This window comes from Cyrtonyx montezumae, unplaced genomic scaffold (genome assembly GCF_038088225.1).
Source record: "Cyrtonyx montezumae isolate F1298 unplaced genomic scaffold, pur_monq_1.0 scaffold_5, whole genome shotgun sequence".
NCBI classification, from domain to species: domain Eukaryota; kingdom Metazoa; phylum Chordata; class Aves; order Galliformes; family Odontophoridae; genus Cyrtonyx; species Cyrtonyx montezumae.
This window is the reverse complement of record NW_027072056.1, coordinates 4,614,843-4,636,559: the sequence shown is the minus strand read 5'-3', so window position 1 is coordinate 4,636,559 and position 21,717 is coordinate 4,614,843. Positions and strand designations below refer to the sequence as shown.

Below are 21,717 nucleotides of genomic sequence, written 5' to 3'. Positions count from 1 at the left end.
TGCCTCACCCTGAGAAGAAATGTTTCCTGCAGAAAAGAAACTCTACCATCCCAAGACAGAAGAATCCGTAGGTTAATGAGTTAGCTGCATCCTTTCCAACAGGAGGTGAGCAGCAAGGGGTCAGTGCTGCCATCTCTTCCCCACGTTGCTGGTGTGCACTTGATGCCACCTTCCTCACGTATACAGGTGGTGACTGCAGACACAGCCCAGCCTGGAGCCAAGGCTGCAGACTGCTGCCCATCCCTGACCCACACCTTCTCTGCAGAATGCAGCCCGTGGTCTCCTGAACAACCATACTTTTGCCTTTGCAATTCTAATGGCCGAGCAACCATTACAAATGTTGCCTAAGCTACAGCAGCTGACAGCCTGGAGCAGTTCTGCTTACACCACTCCTATTCAGTAGAGCCCTGAGACAAAGATGAGGGCTTAAATATCAGTACTGCTTAATGAATGGCAATGTTTGCCAGAATTCTGACAAGCTCCCTGCTCTCCTGGGTGCCAGTCCTGACCCGCATGTTCCCTGCCCACTGTCACACCAGAAGATGCCTCTCTAGGTGACAGTACGTGGAAGCCCAGCACACAGCACTGAGCTGGCCATGAAGGAACAGTGCTGCAGCCCAAGGAGCTGCCGGTGTCTGCTAAGCTCCTTTTTCCATAGCATGTTTAGGCTGAGCCTCTAGAGCTGGGCAGGGCAGCAGAGGGAAACCCTCTCAGCTTTGCCATTAGACAAGTGTCCACGAAGCCACAGCCCTACTGTCATTTCTGCATACAGAAGTGTAGCTGCAGTGATTTGAAACTACCTGGTCCACTGCACAAGGCAGATGGATGCTGCCAGGAGAGCCCTGTGCAAGAGCAGAGAGCTCACCGGGTACGGCTTTCCCAGTGCTCCCATGATTACAGCTTTCACGAGCTGCGATGGGAGAGACTTAATGAACAAAGAAAAGAGACTGCAACTTCTTGTTACCTAACTCTGAGCTATCCTGATGGGTTTTGGAGAACAGCCAGGACAAAGCTGCCCCTTCCTTCAAGCAGAAGCGTGAGTACCCAAAGAAAGGTTAGCTTACACCTCTCAGCTTTGAACTCCAGAATTTCCCTTACTTAGACTTGGAAAGCTTTGAGCTGGAGCATTTATCTGACTCTGAAAGGCAAGAAGGGAAAGTTGAACATATTTTTGAAGAGCCCCAGCAGTACCTTCAGTGGGCTCCACAGCACAGCCTGATCACTTTCCAGGCTCACTGCAAGAGCTGCTGCAGGACCTGGACCACCTGGTTCAGTGCTGCCACGTATCAGCTCCCAGCACTGCACGTTGGAATGCCAGCAAACGCTGGCCAGGTGCTTAAAGCCACCACCAACAATGCCCAGGGTGGGCCCATTACAGACAAAGAGATTTGAGTCAATTTTAATCATATGTCAGAATCGGCAAGCAGGAAATCTCGTTTGAGGTCACCGATTTTAATCTGGTTTTACATTTGTTTCTCAGGGAGGGTGAGTCCCAGCGACTCGCAGGAATTAAGACCTATTTGCTTGCAAGTGAGCACAGCTCAGTGCTGCGTTTCTCCTCTCGACTACAAAGGAGGAAAATTATGTACTAAATCAATTCTATAGCTGATACAAATGAGAAATCTGAATGTATCACAGGTGCTAAGCACGCCGTGTTCTGCTTAGCGGGTTATCTGTGCTTCGTGTCACTTGGTGGATGCCCCCCTGAAGAGTGATCCAAATGCAATTAGAGATAAATAGAAACAGTATCTTTACGTGCTAAATTAAAAGAGCAAACATGAAAAGGCTTTTAGAATGCATAAAGCACCTGAGACAAAGCCAAACAAAAGGAAAAGAACATGTTTGATGCAGCTACCGAACTGAGTCAACTGCTGAAATGAATAAGCAGCTTCTGACACCGATGGCCTTTTCCATGGTCCCAGAACTGCAGCCAAATCAAACCTGAAGTCTGCAGCACACGAGAAATCAATCAGTTAAACTAGAATTAGGGGAAGCATTTCCAAGGAATGAAGAAGAAATACATAAAACTGCAGTTCTGAGGAAGGGAGGTATCTCATTGGGTCACTGCTTTCTGCTGAAGCAAGCAGAGGAACCTTCAGACCCAACAGATGCTTCAGTATGGAACCATAGAATCAAACCATAGAATCATTACGGTTGGAAAAGACTGCCAAGATCATCAGGTCCCACCACCAACCCATCAGCCATGCCCAGGAAGCTGCAAGTGAATGGCTATTTGTTCTGCTTATCATCATCCCTCACGGTGAAGACAATTTGAAAGAAGCCACAGTCAGGTCCCACACTGAACTGTATCAGAGAGCAGCAAGCTGTGCACACTCACCCCAGGAGGGAGCACAGCCAGCTGCATGGCTTCCCACTGCAGCTAGCACATCTCCTCTTGGAGGTCTCCACAGACAGACAGGCTGCAGACAGGCTCTGTGCAGACCTACACGCTTCCTGTTGAACATCTGTGGTTTAAGGGACAGAGGTGCCCCTCTAGCAGAAGTGACAACACAGGTTAGAGGTTCAGCATGAGTCATTTAACAGGCAGAGCTGATTTAAAAGAAATGGGAGATGCTTACTTTGAGTTTTGAGAGACACATCAGCTTCACACAAACCTGCACAGCACCGGTGCACGATGGCTCTTGCACATTCCCAGAGCACCTCTACACCCAAGGTCTGGTTTCTTGTGTCCTGGTAACCACAGACCAGGACAGAATCAACACAGTGACATGTTTCTTGCTGCCACTAACATATGTCCAGTGTTTTGATAGGAGAATTATATGTTTGGGATTGAAGAACCTCATTTAATTTCTTGAAGGAGCCATGAGATCAGGCCACTGCAGTGCATGAGACCGATTCACTAATTTGTCTGAACTATCACTTAGCCTTGCAGAAATTAATGTCATAGAGCTGCCAATGGTTCTTTTGGTCCAGGCAGCAAAGGACAGAATTTTGATGCTGGCATCAAGCCCCACATCAGAAAGATGCATAAAGGAGCTTTGCAGTTTCTTATTACACAAGACACAAAAGTCTCCTCAGAATCCTCACTTGAGAAACTACGTCCTCAAGCAATTCATTTTGTGCATCTTTCTGTTTAAAAATCTTCCTGGACAAATGCAAGCAAAGAGGAGTCTTCCCTTAACAAAGCATGGATTGTTGGGTTTCCATTGCACAGAGGGTCAGATATGCACCACGACAGCTCATTTCTCAGAATACATATCTCCAAGTAATCAGTTTTATGCAGTGCTACATTTTAGTTTAACGGCATGAAAAACAAGGAGGTTTCACAGAGGAAATCTTGAACTCAGAAGGGGTCAGAAGCATCTCAGGAGGGTAAGTGAGGCTGTCGTTTGGATTGCAGAGATCTTTACGAACCCAAGGATGAGTACAGTGTGATTCTATCAGAATTAGAGCTGAGCACTCTGCTCCTTCTGGCCCATCTGCACAGGCAATGGCAGGCAATTATAGCACATTTCTTTCCTGATTCCAGCTACTGCCATCTCTTTCTTCTCATTTTCTGCAGTGAACAACTCCAAATGGGTTCCTCCACATCCTCCAGTTTAAAAGCAGGTAGGGAATGAAAGCAAAGCTGTTGGTTCCAGCAGAGTGCTTTGTTCTGTTTCAAAGAGTAGACACACTAATTTCCATAGCTGTGCCATGGTTCCAGACAAGGCTGTCTCTTTGAGCGCTCAGCGAGTGCCAGCTCTGTCCCCAGGTGCTGGCTGCTGTGCAGCTCATCCCCCATCACTGGCTCCCATCATTCACTCTGTTAAGCAGGGACACTCTGGGGTCTCCTGCCGTCAGCATATGACTCCCAGGGCAGTGAGAAGATACCAGCTGGGAAAGCACAATGTCCCTGCAGAGACATCAGCTGTATCCATTCCTGCCTAAGCAGAGTGCCGACGTCTGCTAGGGTTTAGGATTCAGCTTCATCAGCTGTTTTCTGCCGCTGTACAGGAGCATGGTTTGGAAGAACAAGTACTCTGTGCTCTCAGCTTGGAAGGAGCCTGGATTAATTGGAGGATTAGTCACTGGGAGGGAAGAGATGCTGAGCCAACCCGGGAGTCAGCTCTGCTTGGAGCTTTACAGCTGCAAGAGCCACTCCTGCTTATTCCACTTCACCGGCAGAATTGGGAGATAAAGGCCCTTTGCTTTGCTGAACACTCAAGACAGCCTAAGAGCCACAGCATCAGCGGGGAAAGAGAGACTCATGCAGTCAGTACTGCAAAACATGTAGTGAGTCTGCATGCGGGAGCAAGGGTGCTGGAGCTCTGGCAGCCTGCTGCAGCTTTCATGCAGCCGAGGGCTCTATAAAGAGCACTGTAAGAGCAAGAGGGCCTCTAATGCACTCGCTCACTGCGTTCTGTCTTCACAGGGACAGGTTCCTCTTTAAAGCCATCCCTGCATCTCCTACAAGGAGCAAGGTTTAAGGCCTGGAGAAGTTCATGGACGCCATCACAAAGCAGTCACCTCGTGCCTACCAGGATCATCAGCCCTGCGCCTCGCACTGAGAGGACAAGCGTTATAGGTTTGGAGAGCTCTGTTCCACTGCTTCAGTTTGCTAAATTCAGGCAAGATGCTGCTTCAGTTCAAAACCCTCACCATAAAGATGGCCAAGGGGGAGGACAACCCCCATTTAACACTGCCAGTATAGTTTGCAAGTTGGGGCAGAGGCAGTTTTGGCACGGGCTTGCCTAGCATCTGCTGAACAGAAGCTCAGCAGCCCAGTCTAGACACCAGCCATAAACCACAGCGAGGAGGAGAGCTGCTGGCAAAGCCCAGTTCTTGCTTCCCTCTGTACAAGCACATTCTTTCCCAGAGCTCGAAAGCTGCTCCTGGGAGGGTAACAAATCCAACACGTTTTTCCCTTCCTTCTTTAGTCTCACAGCTTAACTGCCTAACACAGGAACGGCACAGTCTCGCACTGCTCATCTGCAGTGCAGCTCAGAGGGGCACTCCAGCCCGTGCAGCAGCTCCTCTTGGACCGAGCAACGCTCCATCCACGCGCGGGGCACGGCCGGGCTGCTGCGCTGCGGGAGCCACGGCGCTGCGATCCGCGGTTGCCACCTGGTGGCGGCGAGGCCACACAAAGCGGGGCTGCCTCACAAGCCCCGGTTTGCTCCCAGGGACAGCGGTTTGCCTGGCCCTTCTCAGCACAACGCAAACCCGGGTGGGCATCTCGGGGTGGGGGGTGTCGAGATTACACGGGTTATCTCAAGCACTACAGTGCGCAGCACCGTTCTGATGAGCTCATCGCATCTGCAGACGGCACAGACTGAAACTCTGTGACGCTATGGCAACGCTCCCCCTCGGGCACCACGGCGGCGGCGAGGGAAGGCGGGCAGGCCCACCCCGCGGCAGCGCAGCCCGCCGGGAGCCGTAGTCCGCGCGTCCCGTTCCCCGCGCGCTGCCTGCTGGGACGCGTAGTCCGCGGGGGCGCCCCCTGAACCTCGCGGCCCCTCACGGGAACTACGTTTCCCAGCATCCCTCGCGCCGCGGCCTGCCCGCCCGCTTCCCCTCGGCGCCGCGTTGTTGAGCCCGGCGCCGCGGCCGAGCTCGGCGTCCCGGGGCGGGCGGCGGCTCCGTGCGCCCGGCATGGCGCGGCCGGGGGAACGAGGGCCGTAGGTTTGGGCAAGGCCTGCGTGCGGGGATGGCGGGGCTCCGCGGGGCGGACGGGAGCGGGCGGAGCCGCCGCGTTGTCTCCCGCAGCTGAGCGCCGCCCGCCCGGCTCCGCGCACCGCTGCCCCGGCATGGCTCACCTCCGGGACTTCGCCGGGCAGGTAAGGGCCGCCCGCCGCACCGCGGCTCCGTGGTTGCAGGGTCTCCTCCGAGGGGAGCGATCCCCGTGTGACGCCGTCCCCACGGGGCGTCGGCCTCGGGGGTTGTAGGTGCGTCCTGCTGGCGCGATGGTGGGAGGTGGTGTCGCGGCTTGGGGCTCACAGCTGAGGCGTGTGAATCGTGTTGGCTTGGGTCTTCTTCTGAGCTTGGCAGCGGGTGCGTTTGATGGGTGGCAGGTGACAGCGCTGAGCGCGGATCGTCTGGGAGAGATCTTGGTGTTTTTCTTTTCACAGAACCGTTGGTGTGGGAAGGGCCCCTGCAGCAAGCAGGGACACCCACAGCTCCATCAGGTGCTCAGAGACCCCGCAGCATGACCTTGGGTGTCTCCAGTCTGGGCAACCCATGGCAATGCCTCACTCCTTGCTGTAAAAAAAACTTCTTATGTCATCAATATCCAGTCTAAATCTTCACTCTTTCAGTTTGAAAGCATTTCCCCTTATCCTAGCACAGCAGACCCTGATGAAGAGTCTGTCCCCATCCTTCTTCTAGCCCCCCAGCAGGTACAGAAAGGTTGCTGGGGTTTCCCCACTGCCTTTTCTGCTTCTAGGTGCAGCACTCAACGCTTCGGTGGTTTGAGGTGATGCTTCCTTCAAGCCTTTTCTGATTTAAAATTGATTTGCAGTACATCGTGGTTTGTGTGCTGCCTTTCTTGTGCATCGTTTCCTCAGAGTACTGGTGGAATTAAATGCAAATATAGTGCCTGAATGAGTCACAGTACAGGGAGAGAAATGAAAGGACGAGGGAAGGATACTGTCTGCTCAAGGCAGGGAGCTGAGCTCTAACTGCAGAGTGGTTGCTCTGAAGCTTTTCTGTACACAGCATTCATTAATACAGTCTATCAATGTTCTGGTTATCTAATCTGTAAATTAGGCAGATGTCAGGCATCTTCACATTTTGTTGTACTGTGATACTCTGGTGCCAAAATAAGAAAGAGATGTGTGTTACCCATCCCTTCCTGGGGTCTCTTCTGAAATCCTTGATGGCACCTCATAATCTATTTTAGCTGGGGCTTCCTGGAAGAGCAGTGGGAAGTGGCCTGAAGTTCTCTTAGCCAAGTTTTGAGCAGTGGTGGGGGTTGTAAAAATGGAGAGACTATAGATAGGACTTGGATTGGGATGTCAGGGTCTTGACCTGTCTCGGATTCCTTATCTATTGCTGATGTGCTGGGTTACCTGAGGCAGATCCATAAGCTGCTTTATCTCAGTGTTTCTGCCTCCCTGCCCAGGCCAGCTCAGTGCTGTCTTCTCTCAGCTGACCTTTGCTGTGCACATACAGTGCAGCAGGCTTCTGCTTCGTTGGGAGCTCTACCCTCTAGATGATGTATTTGCACTGCAGTTTATAAAGCTCCAAATCCAGCTGTGTTTCCAGTTGTGTTGTTCCTTTAGGTGACCTTGAGAAAGCATGAATATCAAGGAAAATGGAAAGATCTCAAGCTGGCCAACAGCTGCCAAGTTGATGATCTGCTTTGGGTTATCTGTGACTGTGTGGGTGCGAGTTATTTCATCTGGCATCTGTCTGGTTCTACTAATGAAGTGTTTCAGGTGTGTTTGTAGCTTTGCAGCCGGGGCAGTTCTTCGGCAAAAAGACTGGTGTGTTCCGATCAAGGATACAGAAGGATAACCAAATAGCAGAGTTGTATTGCTTTCCTGAGTTCCTCGGGCAAAGTTTTCTTGTTCTTGTCATGGTCTGTCTCCTTCCCCCTGCCTGAGCTGCTTTGTTGTTCAGAAAGCATGATAAACCTACCTCAAAGTATAGACGCTTGTTCAGCATGCTTCCTGTGATGACAGAGCTGCAACACAAACTGCTGGCTGTCCCAAAAACTGCAGCAGCAGCCAAGGCTCTTCTGTTTGATGTCCTGTTCTTGAAGAGTTTCAGCCCCAATTCCTTGATGTGCTGCACAAGGCTGGGAAGGGAAGCAGTAGCTCATGCCTTGTCCTTCCTTTTCTCATATTAAAATGATCTAGGTAGGAGGAGAGGGAGGTTTCCTTGCAGGCTTGCTGCCCTACAGTGTGCTGAGCCAGGTCCTGCTTGGAGGTGATTCTCTTTCTCTCCTTGATGGCTGGCTGGTGGGATGAGTGGTGTTTCTCCAGTGCAGGAGGTGACTGTGAGAGGCAGTGCCTGGGCCACCTTGCTGTCCCTTCTTGTGAAGGTGGCCAACAGGTGGGAACTGCATCTGGGCTAGCCAGGCTCTTCCTCCTGCACCACAGCTATTGCTCTTGTGCTGGTTTCTGGCGTTTCTCAAGCTCAGATCTTCCTTCTCTTCACACTCTCCAGTCTCTGTTATGTATCTCCAGCTCATTTCCTCGCTGCCTGTCCCCTCCAGCGTGCTCCCAGTGCGTTTGTTCTAATGCAGCCTGTTTGGGTGTTGCCATGGATGCAGAAGGATATTTGGTTATCCATCTGTATCTTGGACTGGAATGCACATGGAAATCCTGTTGAGTGAGCTGACTATGGAGCTTACTCCCTGCAGCGATGTGCTGGGTACAGAAGGCAAACAACGTGTAATGACTGCTTGGTTAATCAGTAAGCAGCACCCAGGGCTGCTGCTAAGCCTGGTGTTAGATGCAAAAACACCACTGCCTTGTGCTCAGATAAAATCTCTGCCCAACTCAAGGTCCTTGCATGGGAGTGGTCCCTCTGGGTGACGTGTATGAGGTGAGACCGAGAAGTTCAGGGTGTGGAGAACTCCCTGTAACCACTTGTCTGCTTCCTGTAGGTCAAGCTGTATTTGCCAGGATTTTTTTTTTTCTTTTTGTTTAAACTAGGGAGTTTTTTTAAAGTAGAAAAATTAATCACAAGGAGCCTTTTAATAGCACGAAGCAGAACAGGGCCTCCTGGTCTGCAGCTGGACAGAAAGACACAGCATCAGGAGACAATTCTTCCTCCCTCTGTTGTGCTTATTCTTATGGAAGAGTTAACTTTGAAGCCCAGCTGCTGTCAGAGTCGGTATTTCTCTGATGGTCACTTCAGTAGCTTTCCAGTTGAACTTATTCCAGTCACTTATCTAGTGAGGGAAATGCTTTTCACTCCTGTGCCTGGGTGTGCCAGCTGGAGGAGGCTGTTCCAGAAGCTCAGGTCTGCAGACAGGGTGTCCATGTGGCTGTCCTCCTGCAGGGTGGGCAGAGGCCTCGCAGCGTGTGCTGACCTTCTGACATCTGACAGAATGTGCAGACGTCAGAGGAGAGCAGGGCTGTGTCTGCCTGAAAACCAGGCTGCAGCAAAGGCAGCTGATGGAAATGGTGTTCGTATTGCTGGAGTGTTTCGCCTTCCAAACAAGCAGGGAAGGTGAAAATCTTTCAAACCAGTCAGATATTTGAATGCGGGATGGGAAACATCCTTGTGAGCTTCTGATAGCCTCAGGTTTGTGCCCATTTTCTCATCCCAGTCTTCAGAGTTTGGTTCTGGTACAGCTCACCTGCCTTTCATTCAGGTACAGATGAGTGCTCATTTGTGGAGCTGGTTTGGCTCCAGTTTGGTGCCTGCAGCTCAGCCCACGTCAGTCCTGTCCCAAAGGAGCTGCTGCCTTCTTAGGAATGGATCCTGCTGACGTTCTCCTTTCTGGCCTCTCTCCTGTTCCTCCCCAGCTGTGGTCTGCAGGGGCAGAAACCCCATGTAAAAGTCTGCTTCAGCTCTCATCTTGGATGTGTTTTCTGTGATGTTTCTGAGCCCGTGGACACCATGTGGGGCTGTGGGCCTCGGGTGAATTCAACAACGCAGCAGATGCGTAGATAGCAAGGCAAACAGGTCTGATGTGCATGGTGCTCTGTGGGCTGCTGCAGGACTTGCTGAGTTTTGCCTTCTCTCCCTTTAGCACTCCAGGGTGGATCCTGAGGAGCTGTTCACCAAGCTGGAGCGGATTGGCAAAGGATCGTTCGGTGAAGTGTACAAAGGGATTGACAACCGCACCAAGGAGGTGGTTGCTATCAAGATTATTGATCTGGAGGAGGCTGAGGATGAAATTGAGGACATTCAGCAGGAGATTACGGTGCTCAGCCAGTGTGACAGTCCCTACATCACCCGGTATTATGGCTCCTACTTGAAGGTAGGACAAAGCAGTGGCAATTCTCTCGCCAGCAGTTTGGGGACGGGGTTGGGCTGCTGCAGGACCTGCAGCTGTTGATGGCACACAGCACTGCTCCAGTGCCCAGTCCGTGGGCATTGAGCCAGTGTGGCAGCAGGAGCAGCAGTGGCTGCTCAGCTGGGAGCTCAGAGCACTCCCTCCAGTGCCCCACAGCGTCCTGGACTTCCTCACAATGAAAACACTGCTCCCCAGAACTTGAGCTGCCCTCTGAGTAATGCTGCTCATGTCATTGCTGCTCCATAAAGGCCACCAGATAATGCTGGCTGCATGGCACAGTAATTCTTGAGCTCTTTGGATCCTGATTATTCCTTGCACATTTTTCAAAGGCGATAAAACATTTTCTCAGCATTCTGCCAAAACCCCCATGAAACCTGTGGTTTTGTGGACCAGCTGCTTATCTCCTGCCAGAAGCCCAGACTGGAAATCTCTTCTCTAGAGAGAAAGAAAAGTGCTTTGCTGACCATACCCTTCAAACTGGAGTCTTGTTTATGTGATCAAAGGCTGCGAAGCTCTCCTGTCATTGGCAAGATGTGCTAGATCTGTTGGAGTGATGCTGAGTGGCTCCAGCCTGACAGTATGCTTATCTCCTTGGGCTGTGCAGTCTAGTCCCTGTAGTGGTACTGAGCTTGCTTAGGCAGAACTGGAGACAAAGAAATGCTGGGGGCAGGAGCATGTCCTCTGTTGTTTCTGAGAGCTGTGGCAGGCAACATCTCTTGTGTCGGGTACAGGGGCTGTTCACCTCAAGTGTTTTGTCTGCCTGATCTTAATGCTGTCCTTGCTCTTGGTTTGTGCTGTTACTTGCAGGGCACCAAGCTGTGGATAATCATGGAGTACCTGGGAGGAGGTTCAGCCCTGGATTTGGTAAGTGTGTGGTAAGCTCTGGGTCCTGACATATCTTGGCTGAAGCCTTGATCTGTGAAATGCCCACAAGGCAGATGCTGACTTGCTGTGTGACGTCTTTTTGACAGCCCTGTGCCTGAAGGGTAGGCAGTGCAGGGCAGATGTCCTGGTTAGGCATATCCCAGGACAGAGGAAATGTTTGCACAGAGCTCTGCTGTTGAAACACAATTCTCCAGGGTGTCCTGTTGCTTTACAGTGGAAAAAGCCAGTGAAATGAAATTTGACAGCAGCAAAAGTTGTTCTTGAGCAATGCAAATCCATAGCTCACCTAACTGAAGTCTTGTGCCTGCCAGGAGTTCGTGGTTCAGTGCTTGCATGGCATCAGGCTTGGCAGAGACCTGACCTATGGCTGGGTTTTCCAGGTGTTAATAATACTGATGATGTCTAACAAGCTGCCCCAGACTTCATGGGAACACTAATGCATAGTAAACACAGGAAAAAAAAAAGTTCTGCTGTGCTGTATTCTTTCACAGGATACTGCTTTTCTCTTTGGGACCATAAAGCCTGTTCTTCCAGAAGTATCTAAGGTCATGCAGTGAAAACTGCTGAGCCTGCACTGAATTGGAGGAAGGGTGCAGGAGGGGGACCTGTAATCAAGAGAAGGGAGGGACTGTTCAGAGGAGAACTGATTAAAAGGAGAAAAGTTGTGATGCAGTGCCCTGCCACTGCGCAGCCAGAAGGCAGAAGTTCTCACTGCTGTTGGAATGGCTGCAATTCAGCTCTTGCATGCTGGCACAGAGGCTGAATGCAGAGAAACAGTTTAGATGTTCTGTTCACCAGTCTATTTCCAAGTGAGAGCAAGAGATGAGCATCCTGCTGCTTGTCTGGGAAGCCTTTAGTAGACTAACAGAAAAGCCTCCAAAGATTTTCCATGTCACGTTGCCAGGTGCCAAGTCCAGCACTCAGCATGTAGAATAACACGTGCACCGGGCTGTGTGCAGTCGGTGCTTCCTGCTGAATATGACCTGCTTGACAAAGGTTTCCAAGTAACAAATGGAGAGGCTTGAAAATGCAAGTATCACTCACCCTTTATGTTGTCTTCCTGCCCCTTTTCAGCTAAAGCCAGGCCCCTTGGAGGAGACTTACATAGCTACTATCCTGAGGGAAATCCTAAAGGGCTTGGATTATCTGCACTCTGAGAGGAAGATCCACAGGGACATCAAAGGTAAGAGCAGGGAGCTGAGCTGTCTGTCCTGTAAGGGAAATTCCAAACTTAAATTCAGAAGGATGATGCAGAACTAATCAAAGCCTGTTCCTTGGTGCTGCGTTTCTCATCAGGTTGCTTGTTTCTGAATGTGGCCCTTCTCATTTTATTGCAGCTCACATGTGTAACAGTAAGGGTCTGTAGCTCTTCTCTGGCATCTGTAGTTTGGAGGGGCACGGGTTATTAAAATGAAGGAGTCAGTGAACAGCATGCTCAAATGTCAGCTGGCTGTTAGGTCTGGGTGTTTGCTTTTGTGATGGATGTCAAGGCACATGCACGCTGCTTATTGGGATGAAAACTTACTGCCGTGGTGTCCTCAGGCAGGGTTCACAGCCCGGGAAGGTCAGGGGCTGCATGTGTCCTCTTGTCCTGCTGGTTGTGGCTGCTGGCCCTGTGCAGTGCTCAGAGATCTGGCACCTGCCTCCCAGGGAACAGCCTCACACTGGGAGCAGAGCATCAGAGGACAGCGGGAGGGCAGTGCTGGATGTGCACTGCATGACCCTCTGTGGGAGGGCATGTGAACGAGTGGAACAAGGAAACCTCATGCAGGGAGACACGTAGAAAGGATTTTGTTTTGTATGTGAGACTGCAAGTTTCTAGAGCTAGCTCTGCAGTCCTACAGCCCACCCCCCTCCCCGGAACCTGAGCAGTGCTGCTCTCTTAAGCTGAGCGAGTGGGAAGCTGTACAAGGCCAGGGTGAGCGAGCTGCTTTCTGGGATCTGCTGTTTAACCTGTACCAAATGCTGCTGAAGGGTGAGGAAAAAAAAGCCAAGACCACTTGAGGTATCTTGGGCCAAGTGTCTCTCACCTTTGTGGCATCAGATCTAGGAATTGTGTGGCCCTTTACATCTACTCCTTGTTACTGCCTCAGAAGTGTTCTGTGTTACCCAGCAGAGGTCGGAGCGTGGGGATGACTCTGACACTGGGAATCCAAACTGAGGTTTTCATGGAGGCAAAGGGGGATGTTATGGGACATCCCCTCCCACTGTTCAGTTCTGTGTGGGGTGCAGATGACTCAGGAACTAGTGAACTTAATGCTTATTTGTGTGAACAGCTGCCAATGTGCTGCTTTCGGAACAAGGCGATGTGAAACTGGCTGACTTTGGAGTGGCTGGACAACTGACAGATACACAAATCAAGAGGAACACCTTTGTGGGCACTCCGTTCTGGATGGCACCGGAGGTCATCAAACAGTCTGCTTATGACTTCAAGGTGAGGTAGAGCAGGAGAAGGATTGCTTGATGCTGCTTCAGGTTAGTTAGGTAGGGTTAATGCAGGGACTGAAAACACTGTTTGTAGTGTACCTTCCTATCATTCAGGGTTATCATATTAGATGTGAAGCACTGTGTGTGATCTTACATGATGAGCCCTTCAGCTGTGCTGAAGTTGTGTGCTTCCATGTTGCAGAATTGCTCCTTGCTGCTCTGTAGTCACTGTTTCTTGCTCCTCTCTTAGGCAGACATATGGTCCCTTGGAATTACAGCCATTGAACTAGCAAAGGGAGAGCCTCCAAATTCTGAACTCCATCCTATGAGGGTTCTGTTCCTGATCCCCAAAAATAACCCTCCCACACTTGAGGGTCACCACAGCAAGCCCTTCAAGGAGTTTGTGGAAGCCTGCCTCAATAAGGATCCTAGATTTGTGAGTATGACTGTCCATCTCTGTATTGGGTGGAGTATTACAGGGGCAATACTTGCTCTCTACTGAAGAAAAAGTAGTACTGAGCTTGCAGACTGGAAAGGATTGAAGATGGTGCACTTGCACATTTATTATACAGAGATGGTTAGATGCAGCTTGCCTTCCCTGTTTATTCCAGAGGCCAACAGCTAAAGAGTTGCTAAAGCACAAATTCATCACACGCTACACCAAGAAAACCTCATTCCTCATGGAGCTGATTGACAGATTCAAGCGCTGGAAGTCAGAGGGCCATGGAGAAGATTCAAGTTCTGGTGATTCTGACATGTACGTACACCTTGCACCTGGAGGATGCCCCTTCTATGCCCCAAGTGCAAGCAACTGATGTCTTTTTCCCCACCTGGGCTGGAGATCATACTGTGACCAGGAAAACATGTGAGCATCTGCTTTTGTGGGAGTGACTGCTGCCTGAAAAACAGGCCTGTGCCTCCTCCTGCTTCAGTGGAGCCTGGTGTTGTGGTCTAGTCTGATCTGTGGAACCTCTTTGCTGAGCAAGGAACCAAAAGCAGTAACAGGAAACATGCAGTGTAGTCAAACAAGGCTCTTGTTGCCTGTGTTTTATGTGCAGTCAGTTATATTTATCTCTTTTCAAAGAGCTTCAGGCTTTATAACTGGCAACACTTATTGATTCCCAGACACAAGTATATGTGGGGGAGAGCTTGTGACTACAGCAATGCACAGATAAAGCAGTGTGTGGAGCTGAGGCTTTGTCCTGACCTCCCCCCTTTTCGTTGGCAGTGATGGAGACACAGAGGATGGAGACCAGGGCCCAATCTGGACGTTCCCACCAACCATTCGTCCCAACTCCTTGAACAAGCTGCACAAAGGAATGGCACTTCATGGTTCCCAGAAGGTCTGGCTGCCATCTGTTCCTTTAGGAGTGGGCTGAGCTAACGCAGTCTCGAGGGGCTTGGTGAAGCTGCCAATCGTGCCTGTTCTGTCTAAAATCTGCTTTAGTCCAGTTCTGAGGCTAGCACCCCAGAGCCATCTCTTCCACGTGCTCAGAGTAACACAAGCTGTGGTCCTGGTGAGGGGGCTGCCATTGAGGTGTAGTGTAATTTTGGAAGGCTTAGCAGTCTGTGTGCCCAGGGAGCCTTTGCCTGTGCATGTAACTTTTTTCCCTGTTGTTTTCTAGCCTTCCGAGCCCATCAAGAGGCAACCACGGTCACAGTGTCTCTCCACACTTGTCCACCCAGTCTTTGGGGAGGTGAGTAGGACCTTGGCTCTGGATGCTGCTGTTGCTGGGGTGCCAGGGCTAAGGAGGGACCCACTGCGTGGCCTGCAGAAGGTGGACAAAGAAACTGAGTTTGAAAATCCACTATTTCTTTGCCTTGTGTTCTGGCTGGGGATGAGGAGGTGCAGTAAAAGCTACAGTTATTGTCTGTAATTGGCTTTCCAAGTGGGTGATGTTTTAAGGGAAGGAAAGAGGAGGATAATTGTAGTGGGGCCCACTGGCTATGAGCTTCAGCTGCTGCTCCCAGCTCGAGAGCAGAAATGAGGGGTTCTGCTTTGTAAGAAATACCTTATACAGACACAGCGTGCTGGGGTCCTCTGTGCCTTCTTCTTAGGGTGTCCATCACAGAGACCTTTCCCTGCTCCTGAGGACTTGCTTTTCTCTATATCCTGATGCTGCTCCAGCACAGGGCTCTGCTTTTTGAAGGATGCTGTCTGGACTTTGCATTAGACTTAAGAAAAGAGTTTGTGTGGAAAGAGGACTTACTGCCTCAGGACAAAAAAAGCAGAGACTGTTCTGGAAAGCAGGCGTTCCGTGCTTGAGACAGCACTGCTTAGGAAATGGAGAAGTGAGTTAGACAGGAGATCTTAGATGCCTGTTCCAATCTCAGTGATGGCATGGATTGTGCTGACTGGCCTTTTCCACAGCTCGCTGTGCTTGACTGCAGGGGTCAGCACATGTGGCAGAAGGTACTGCTTGTTATGCAGCTTATTGCTAACCAGTTCTCAGTCCTGTCTGTTTAGGAGCCTTCTGGGGAAGAGCTGTGAGCTCTTCAAACTACTGAGTGCACCTGTGGGCTTCTCCTTGCCAGCACCACTGTGCTGATATCGGATGGGAGGTGACATCCTGGCCTTCCATTTCTGCTGCTTTGGATCCTTTGCCCCAGACTTGCTGCCCCTCCTTTCCTTGGGTCAGACTTTCCCTGCTGACCCCTCTGATCCCTCTCAGCAAAATCAGGAGCAGGGAAAGTGCTGGGATATCTCTGAAGAAACCTGGCTTCTGAGTACAGTAGCAGGGGGTGGAAAAAAGCTTTTCTTCAAGATCTGTAGAAAAACTGCTTCTCAGCCTGGTGTGCATGCTGTTCTTCTCAGTGCCAGCTACCTACCAGCAGCAGCTGCTTCTCACTGCTGCATTAATGCCTCTGAAATCTGCTCTTTCTGGGGAGAACAGGCTCAGTATTTGGTCCTGGAGGGCCAAGCCAGAATAAGAGCCAGCTTAGCAGGCAGCCCAGAGCTGCACTGTTCTCTAACCTTCAGAAAGCCACTCTGCAGCACAGGCACCAACGTAGCACAGCCCCCATGCACCAAGCTGAAGGGCTGCAGCCCTGTGTCAGAGCTTGGCATGGCTTCCCCATGGGACAGCCCGTGTCTCCTCCTCCCTCCGAGGCTGGTGGTCTTTGATCAGGTAACATCAGAGCATTTGTGGTGTCCTGCTTTCTGGCCCTGGAAGGAAAGGTGAGTTCGAGCAGTCAGGAGGGCTGATACTGGAACTGCAGGCAAAGAGCAGTAAGGCTTATGTAAAGCTCCTTAATTGGCATAGTCTAATGGGAGCCTAATTGAGCTGGGCAGGGGTTAGCTGGCAGTTACTACTAGTTCTGCAAAAGGGGCTGATTTTTGCTCGGCACACTGTGTCCTGGTGTGCCAGGGAATGGTGAGAAACTGTTAGAGAGAGCATGACCATGAGTTTCCAGTGGCAGACTGCTTCGGGCTCAGCATCAGCAGCGTGTTGAGATTTCTGTGGTGTAACCGAATGGTGAAGGCATAGCTATTTCAAATTAACAACTGGGATCATGCACAAGGAGCCTCGCAGTTGCTAAGGCCCACTGAGATTGTGCTAAAAATGAGAACTGGAAGCAGGGGCTTTATACCTTGGCCCTGGTGTGGGCTTTATTCCCCTGTTCTTCTAGGGAGCAGTGGTCCAAGTGGTGACTAAATCCAGGTCCTGTTAAGTTTTCAACCTTACATGTCCGGAAACCTTTGGTGTGTCTGGGTGCTATGCTGTCCTCAGCAGCAGGGTGCTTGTACAGGTTTGGATATGCCTGTGTGCTTTCAGGGCTGTTGATCCATCACTAGTATCATTTAGGAAGTCGAGGAGCACGTCAGAGCCCGTTCTGTAAGAAACTGAATTGCTGTCGTTACCTGGAGGAAAGCCTGAATTCCAGACACTGCATTCCCATCTTCCTGACCTACAAAAAAAAAAACCCAACCTATTTTGAAGGGTGTGGGTGCCCTCCTGCAACCTCGTGGAGTCATCCTACAAGGGAAAAGGGGCTTGATGTCTGCACTGCTTGACAGGTGCTCCCTGCAGCGAGCTAAGGAGCTAACATGCTATTCCTGGGTTGCAGCTTAAAGATAAGCACAAGCAGACCGGAGGCAACGTGGGAGCTATGGAGGAGCTGGAGAACGCCTTCAGCTTGGCAGAGGAGTCCTGCCCTGGCATCTCTGACAAACTGATAGCACACATGGTGGAGCGGGTACAGAGGTGAGTGAGGGTCCTCAGGACAAAGGTGGGTGCCACAGCAGGGCAGGGCTGCCATGCTCCGCAGCTCCAGTCAGTGGTGCTGAGCAGTCTTGGCATCAGAGAAAATAGGATGCTGGCAAGTGGGGAAAAAATAGCCTCAGATATGAAGGACTGAAAAGGCCTCGTTACTGAGTCATTACAGCTTTCAAGCTGTCTGTTTGTACAACCTCTAGCAGTCACAGTGGGGGTTACAGGATGCATCCTGCTCAAAGCTTTTAGCCCCTAGCTCAGTAGGGGATGCTCAGAGATGTGCCTTGGATGACTGAGGCTCAGCTACTTCAGTATAATTTGCTGCGAGCAGCCTCTAATTGATGCTGTAAGCATAAGATTGATACTCCTTTGAAGGCTTGTGAAGCCTCAGAGCCCCTGGTTTGTTTTTGCTGTAAAACAAGGTGCTCAAAACTTCTTGTTAGCCTCAGGTGGGATCTCAGTCACTGGAACAGGCTGCCCAGAGAGGTGGTGGAGTCTCCTTGCCTGGAAATGCTCAAGAGCTGCCAGGCTGCCTACCTGTGTGCCCTGCTGTAGGGAACCTGCACAAGATGACCTCCCCGTGTTCTTGAACTGTTGGGTCTTCCATTCAAGACTGACAGCTGTATCTGGAGGACAGATAGAGGCAAACAGAGGCAGCCTGGCCTCTGTCTCTGCGGTGCTGTTGTGGCCTGCCTCCTGCAGGTGAGGGTGTTAAGCAACAGCAGCAGTGACGGTTGTCCCCTGTTCACCTTGCAGGTTTTCACACAGTCGGAACCACCTGACCTCTGCCCGCTGACACGTACATTCCCTGCTGCTGTTCTGAGAGGGGGAAGGATTTTTTTTCCAGCTTCGTAAGAACTACATCTCTAATCCAGACCACTGTCTGCTGTTGGATATAACATTGTGTTACGGACTCCAGGACATTTCAGAGCCTCCATATTACACGTGTTTCCATGATGACCCAGGGTGAGGTTTGCAATGCAAGTACAATTTAGACCTTTTACAGAACCCAAGATGGGTGGTCTAATTGTTTTTACAATGTAATCAACGTGGTTTTTAATTGTTTCCCTATGGATGTATCCATTTTGGCTTGGTTTGATTCCCACTGGTAAATGGCTGCCTGCTGGAGAAGGGGGAGGGCTCTCCTCTTCAGCCTCCCACCCTTCCTACAGAAGTGTTTGTGAGCTGTAATGTGTGAGTGCAGGTATGTTTGCAAGCTCTACGTGCACTACAGCCTCTGGGAAAGTTAGAACAGCTCCGTGGTTGTTCTGGAGGATTGTTTCAACTCCTTCACACACTAGTAAATAAAAGCTTTTGACTCTAGCAGCAGGCAACGTAAAATAAGTAGGCTGCTGCTGCTCTTCCCCAGCTTGTTCCATGGGAGGATGGGTTTGCTGACTGCTTCTTTTTTGGCTCTGGGACATCATTGGTTCATGAGATGCAGGCAACAGCAGAACTTGCCTTGGGTCTCCAGGGGCTGGGAGGGCCCAGTGGTTATGTTGGGCTTCCTTTCCCTGGTGCTTTCTGCAGCTGAAGGTTCGGTACTGAGCTTTGGGCAGGTCTCACCTCTGAGCTCAGTGGACAGCTGCATGTGTCCAAGCCTTGCAGGATTAAAAAGAAAGGAGAGGGAACACAGCAGCTCATGGCTAGCACTGAGGGCTTCAGTTCTCACAAGGGCAGGTCAGTACTGTGCAGCAGATCCTGGGGCAAGATGCCTGTCCTCTGCAGAAAGATGAAGGTGGGATGGCTGGCAGCAGTGATGTCCGTGTGCTGTGGGTGGGTGTTCCCAAAACCACTCTAGGCCTCTTTCTCCATCTTCTTAATTGAACCTTGTGGCTCTTCTTTCTGCCTGGGCTGGAACCTGGCTGGAGCCAGGGCACTGCTCCACCTGTCAGGCTGGGTGGTGGTTGCTAGCAGAGACTGAACCATCCACAGCAGTGGTCCCTGCTTCAGGGCATGCCAGCAGGGCCATCCCAATGAGCTTTGCTTCCTGTGTAGTACTAGTTTATAAAGCTACTTTTTAATTGAGGTTGATATAATCTATACTGTCAAGGTCTAGAAAAATAGACTTAGGATAATAACTTCTGATAGCCGGTTGCTTAGCAATCTGCTCACTAATTGTAAAGATATTCCCATTAAGTCAGCAAGACCTTTGCTGCCCAGATCTTTCTGTCTGAGTGTTTGTGTGAATGATGTGGCTCACTCCAGAGCCACTGAGAACAAAAGCCGTGGCTGTTCAGCATTTTTTAAAGGTGAGCTAGATAGGCAGAGTGTTAGTGGTAAGGTTTGGTTTTTGGTACTTTGCTTCAGGCCTGCAGAGGGTAAGTGCTGGGCTAAAAGGAGCTCAAAAGGAGCATGCGTTCCCCCATCCCCGCGTGCAGTGTTCACTTTAGCTTACGTCAGTCCTTCCCTGTTCCTTTCTGATGGATGAGTACGGGCTCAGCACACACTGTGATCTCACGTGGTAGAGAAAAGGTGCTGCTGCTTCATCACGCCGGAGCTGCTGCAGGGCGGTGTTCCTCTGGGTGAGCAGCCTGTCCTCATGAAGAACACAACAAACCCATTTTTCCCCTCGGGAGGAGGAGTTGTTCATGTACAGACACAGAAGTTACTGAGCAGAAGGCAGAGGCTGCAGTCCAACAGAAAGGGCTCCTGCTGCTTTAAAATTGCTGTTCATGACAGTAGCAAGTTGTGTCAGTAAGGTACCTTGTGTTATTACTCACACGCACTGCGGTGCGACGAGTAACATTTTTAAAGGAAACAATCCCCACAGACTTTGTCCAGTATTCAAAGCAACAATGGTTTTAGTTTTTAAAAGCATTGAAAGGGATCTGCCACTTTCAATAAAGTAACAAAGTGAAGGAGGTGGGCTCTAACTCTTTATTGCCAGGTGAAAGGTAGCTGTTGAAGCTGCAGTTTCTTTGCACTGTGCTTGGGCTTTCCCTGCATCTTCCTGCCTCGTGCTGCTCCTGAGAGCCAGGTTCTGCATTCAACCCAACACAGCACACGTGCAGTGCTCCACCGCACCCGGCAGGAATAAGAGGCTGAAATCATTTTATATCAAGATGCTGTTTACTTCCACGACATGCTCAGCTGGTTATAATATAATATACTTGGTCGATCCACACGTGTTCACCTACAACAGTTAATTGTTAAAAAAATGAAGACACTAATAAATTAAGTACATTCAAATGACACGGGACAATGGTCATCGCAACAGCGGCAGCGAAGAGTGGATCTGCAGTCACCTGTCCTCTCTGTAACACAAATGCCACACGAGCAGTCTGGGAAACCTCTCTTAAAGCCCCTGCCTACCTGCAGCCCCCATCCCACGAGGCATTGTAGACCATAACCTGAAGTCCTGGAGGACACACAGGCCGCCCTCTGTGCTTCCCACGTTCGCAGGGATCTCAGCACTCCTCTGTCCACATGACACGCAGCACTTTCCTTTTCCTACACCAACACTCATGGGTCCTTCTGCCCAAACACTGCAATGAAAGCAGGGTCCCAGAGCCCCTCAGAAGCACATCCAGCAGCATTTGATGGCGTTTGCCTTATTTCAGCCCTTCTGTGGAAGCTGAAAGCCAATTGTGCTGGCTTTGCAGAAACAACAAACTGCAACATGTCAGCGTTAATACAGAGATTTAATGGGGTCCTCGCACACTGATGCTCCATCTAGAATCCAGTGACTTTTACACCTTCACAAGAAGTAGAAGATGGTTCCCACTCGATGTTTAAAGGTAAGAAAGGGCATTTTCAAAAGTCTTTACATGACACAGAAGCACAGCAACAGTGACTTCCCAAGAAGCATGTTCTCCTATATTGCTTAAATGCCTTGAAACTATCATTCACACGAGGGTGAAGTGTTTGCCATCCCATGCCTTAAGTAATGCCTACAGTAGGATAAAGGAACTCTGGAGCTGTGATAGGAGAATAGCAAGTGACCCTCTCAGCATGCACCATAGCAGAGTTCAGAGGAGAAACCACACACCCCACCTGCACCAGCCCACAGCGTGCTGATACTTCACAGCAGAGGTTCACACTTTCCACTTCCCCTGGAAAATCATTGCCTTAGCAGCCTCTGAGTAGCAGAACTGTTCTGCAAGAGCTGCTGTTTCTGTTCAAAATGCACTCGTTAAGCTAATACATCTGTGGGACCCTGTTAGTCTAAGGCCAGCAAGCCAGCTGACACAGACAGCAGCGGGGCCGTGGCTGGAGCCAGCAGTGAGCATCAGGGGTAGGAACTCCTTGGAGCCAGCAAGCCTGCTGCCAGCA

At 50.6% G+C, this 21,717-nt stretch overlaps 1 protein-coding gene across 1 annotated transcript; it reads left to right on the top strand.

Moving 5' to 3' along the window:
* The first annotated feature begins 5,640 nt into the window (after positions 1-5,640).
* STK25 (serine/threonine kinase 25) lies at positions 5,641-18,590 on the top strand. Its single transcript, XM_065748150.1, has 11 exons — positions 5,641-5,780; positions 9,650-9,880; positions 10,724-10,780; positions 11,876-11,984; positions 13,078-13,235; positions 13,479-13,664; positions 13,840-13,985; positions 14,457-14,571; positions 14,854-14,925; positions 17,297-17,433; positions 18,199-18,590. The coding sequence occupies exons 1-11, from the start codon at positions 5,751-5,753 to the stop codon at positions 18,236-18,238; spliced, it is 1,281 nt and encodes a 426-aa protein (XP_065604222.1). The 5' UTR covers positions 5,641-5,750; the 3' UTR covers positions 18,239-18,590.
* The last annotated feature ends 3,127 nt before the right edge of the window (positions 18,591-21,717 follow it).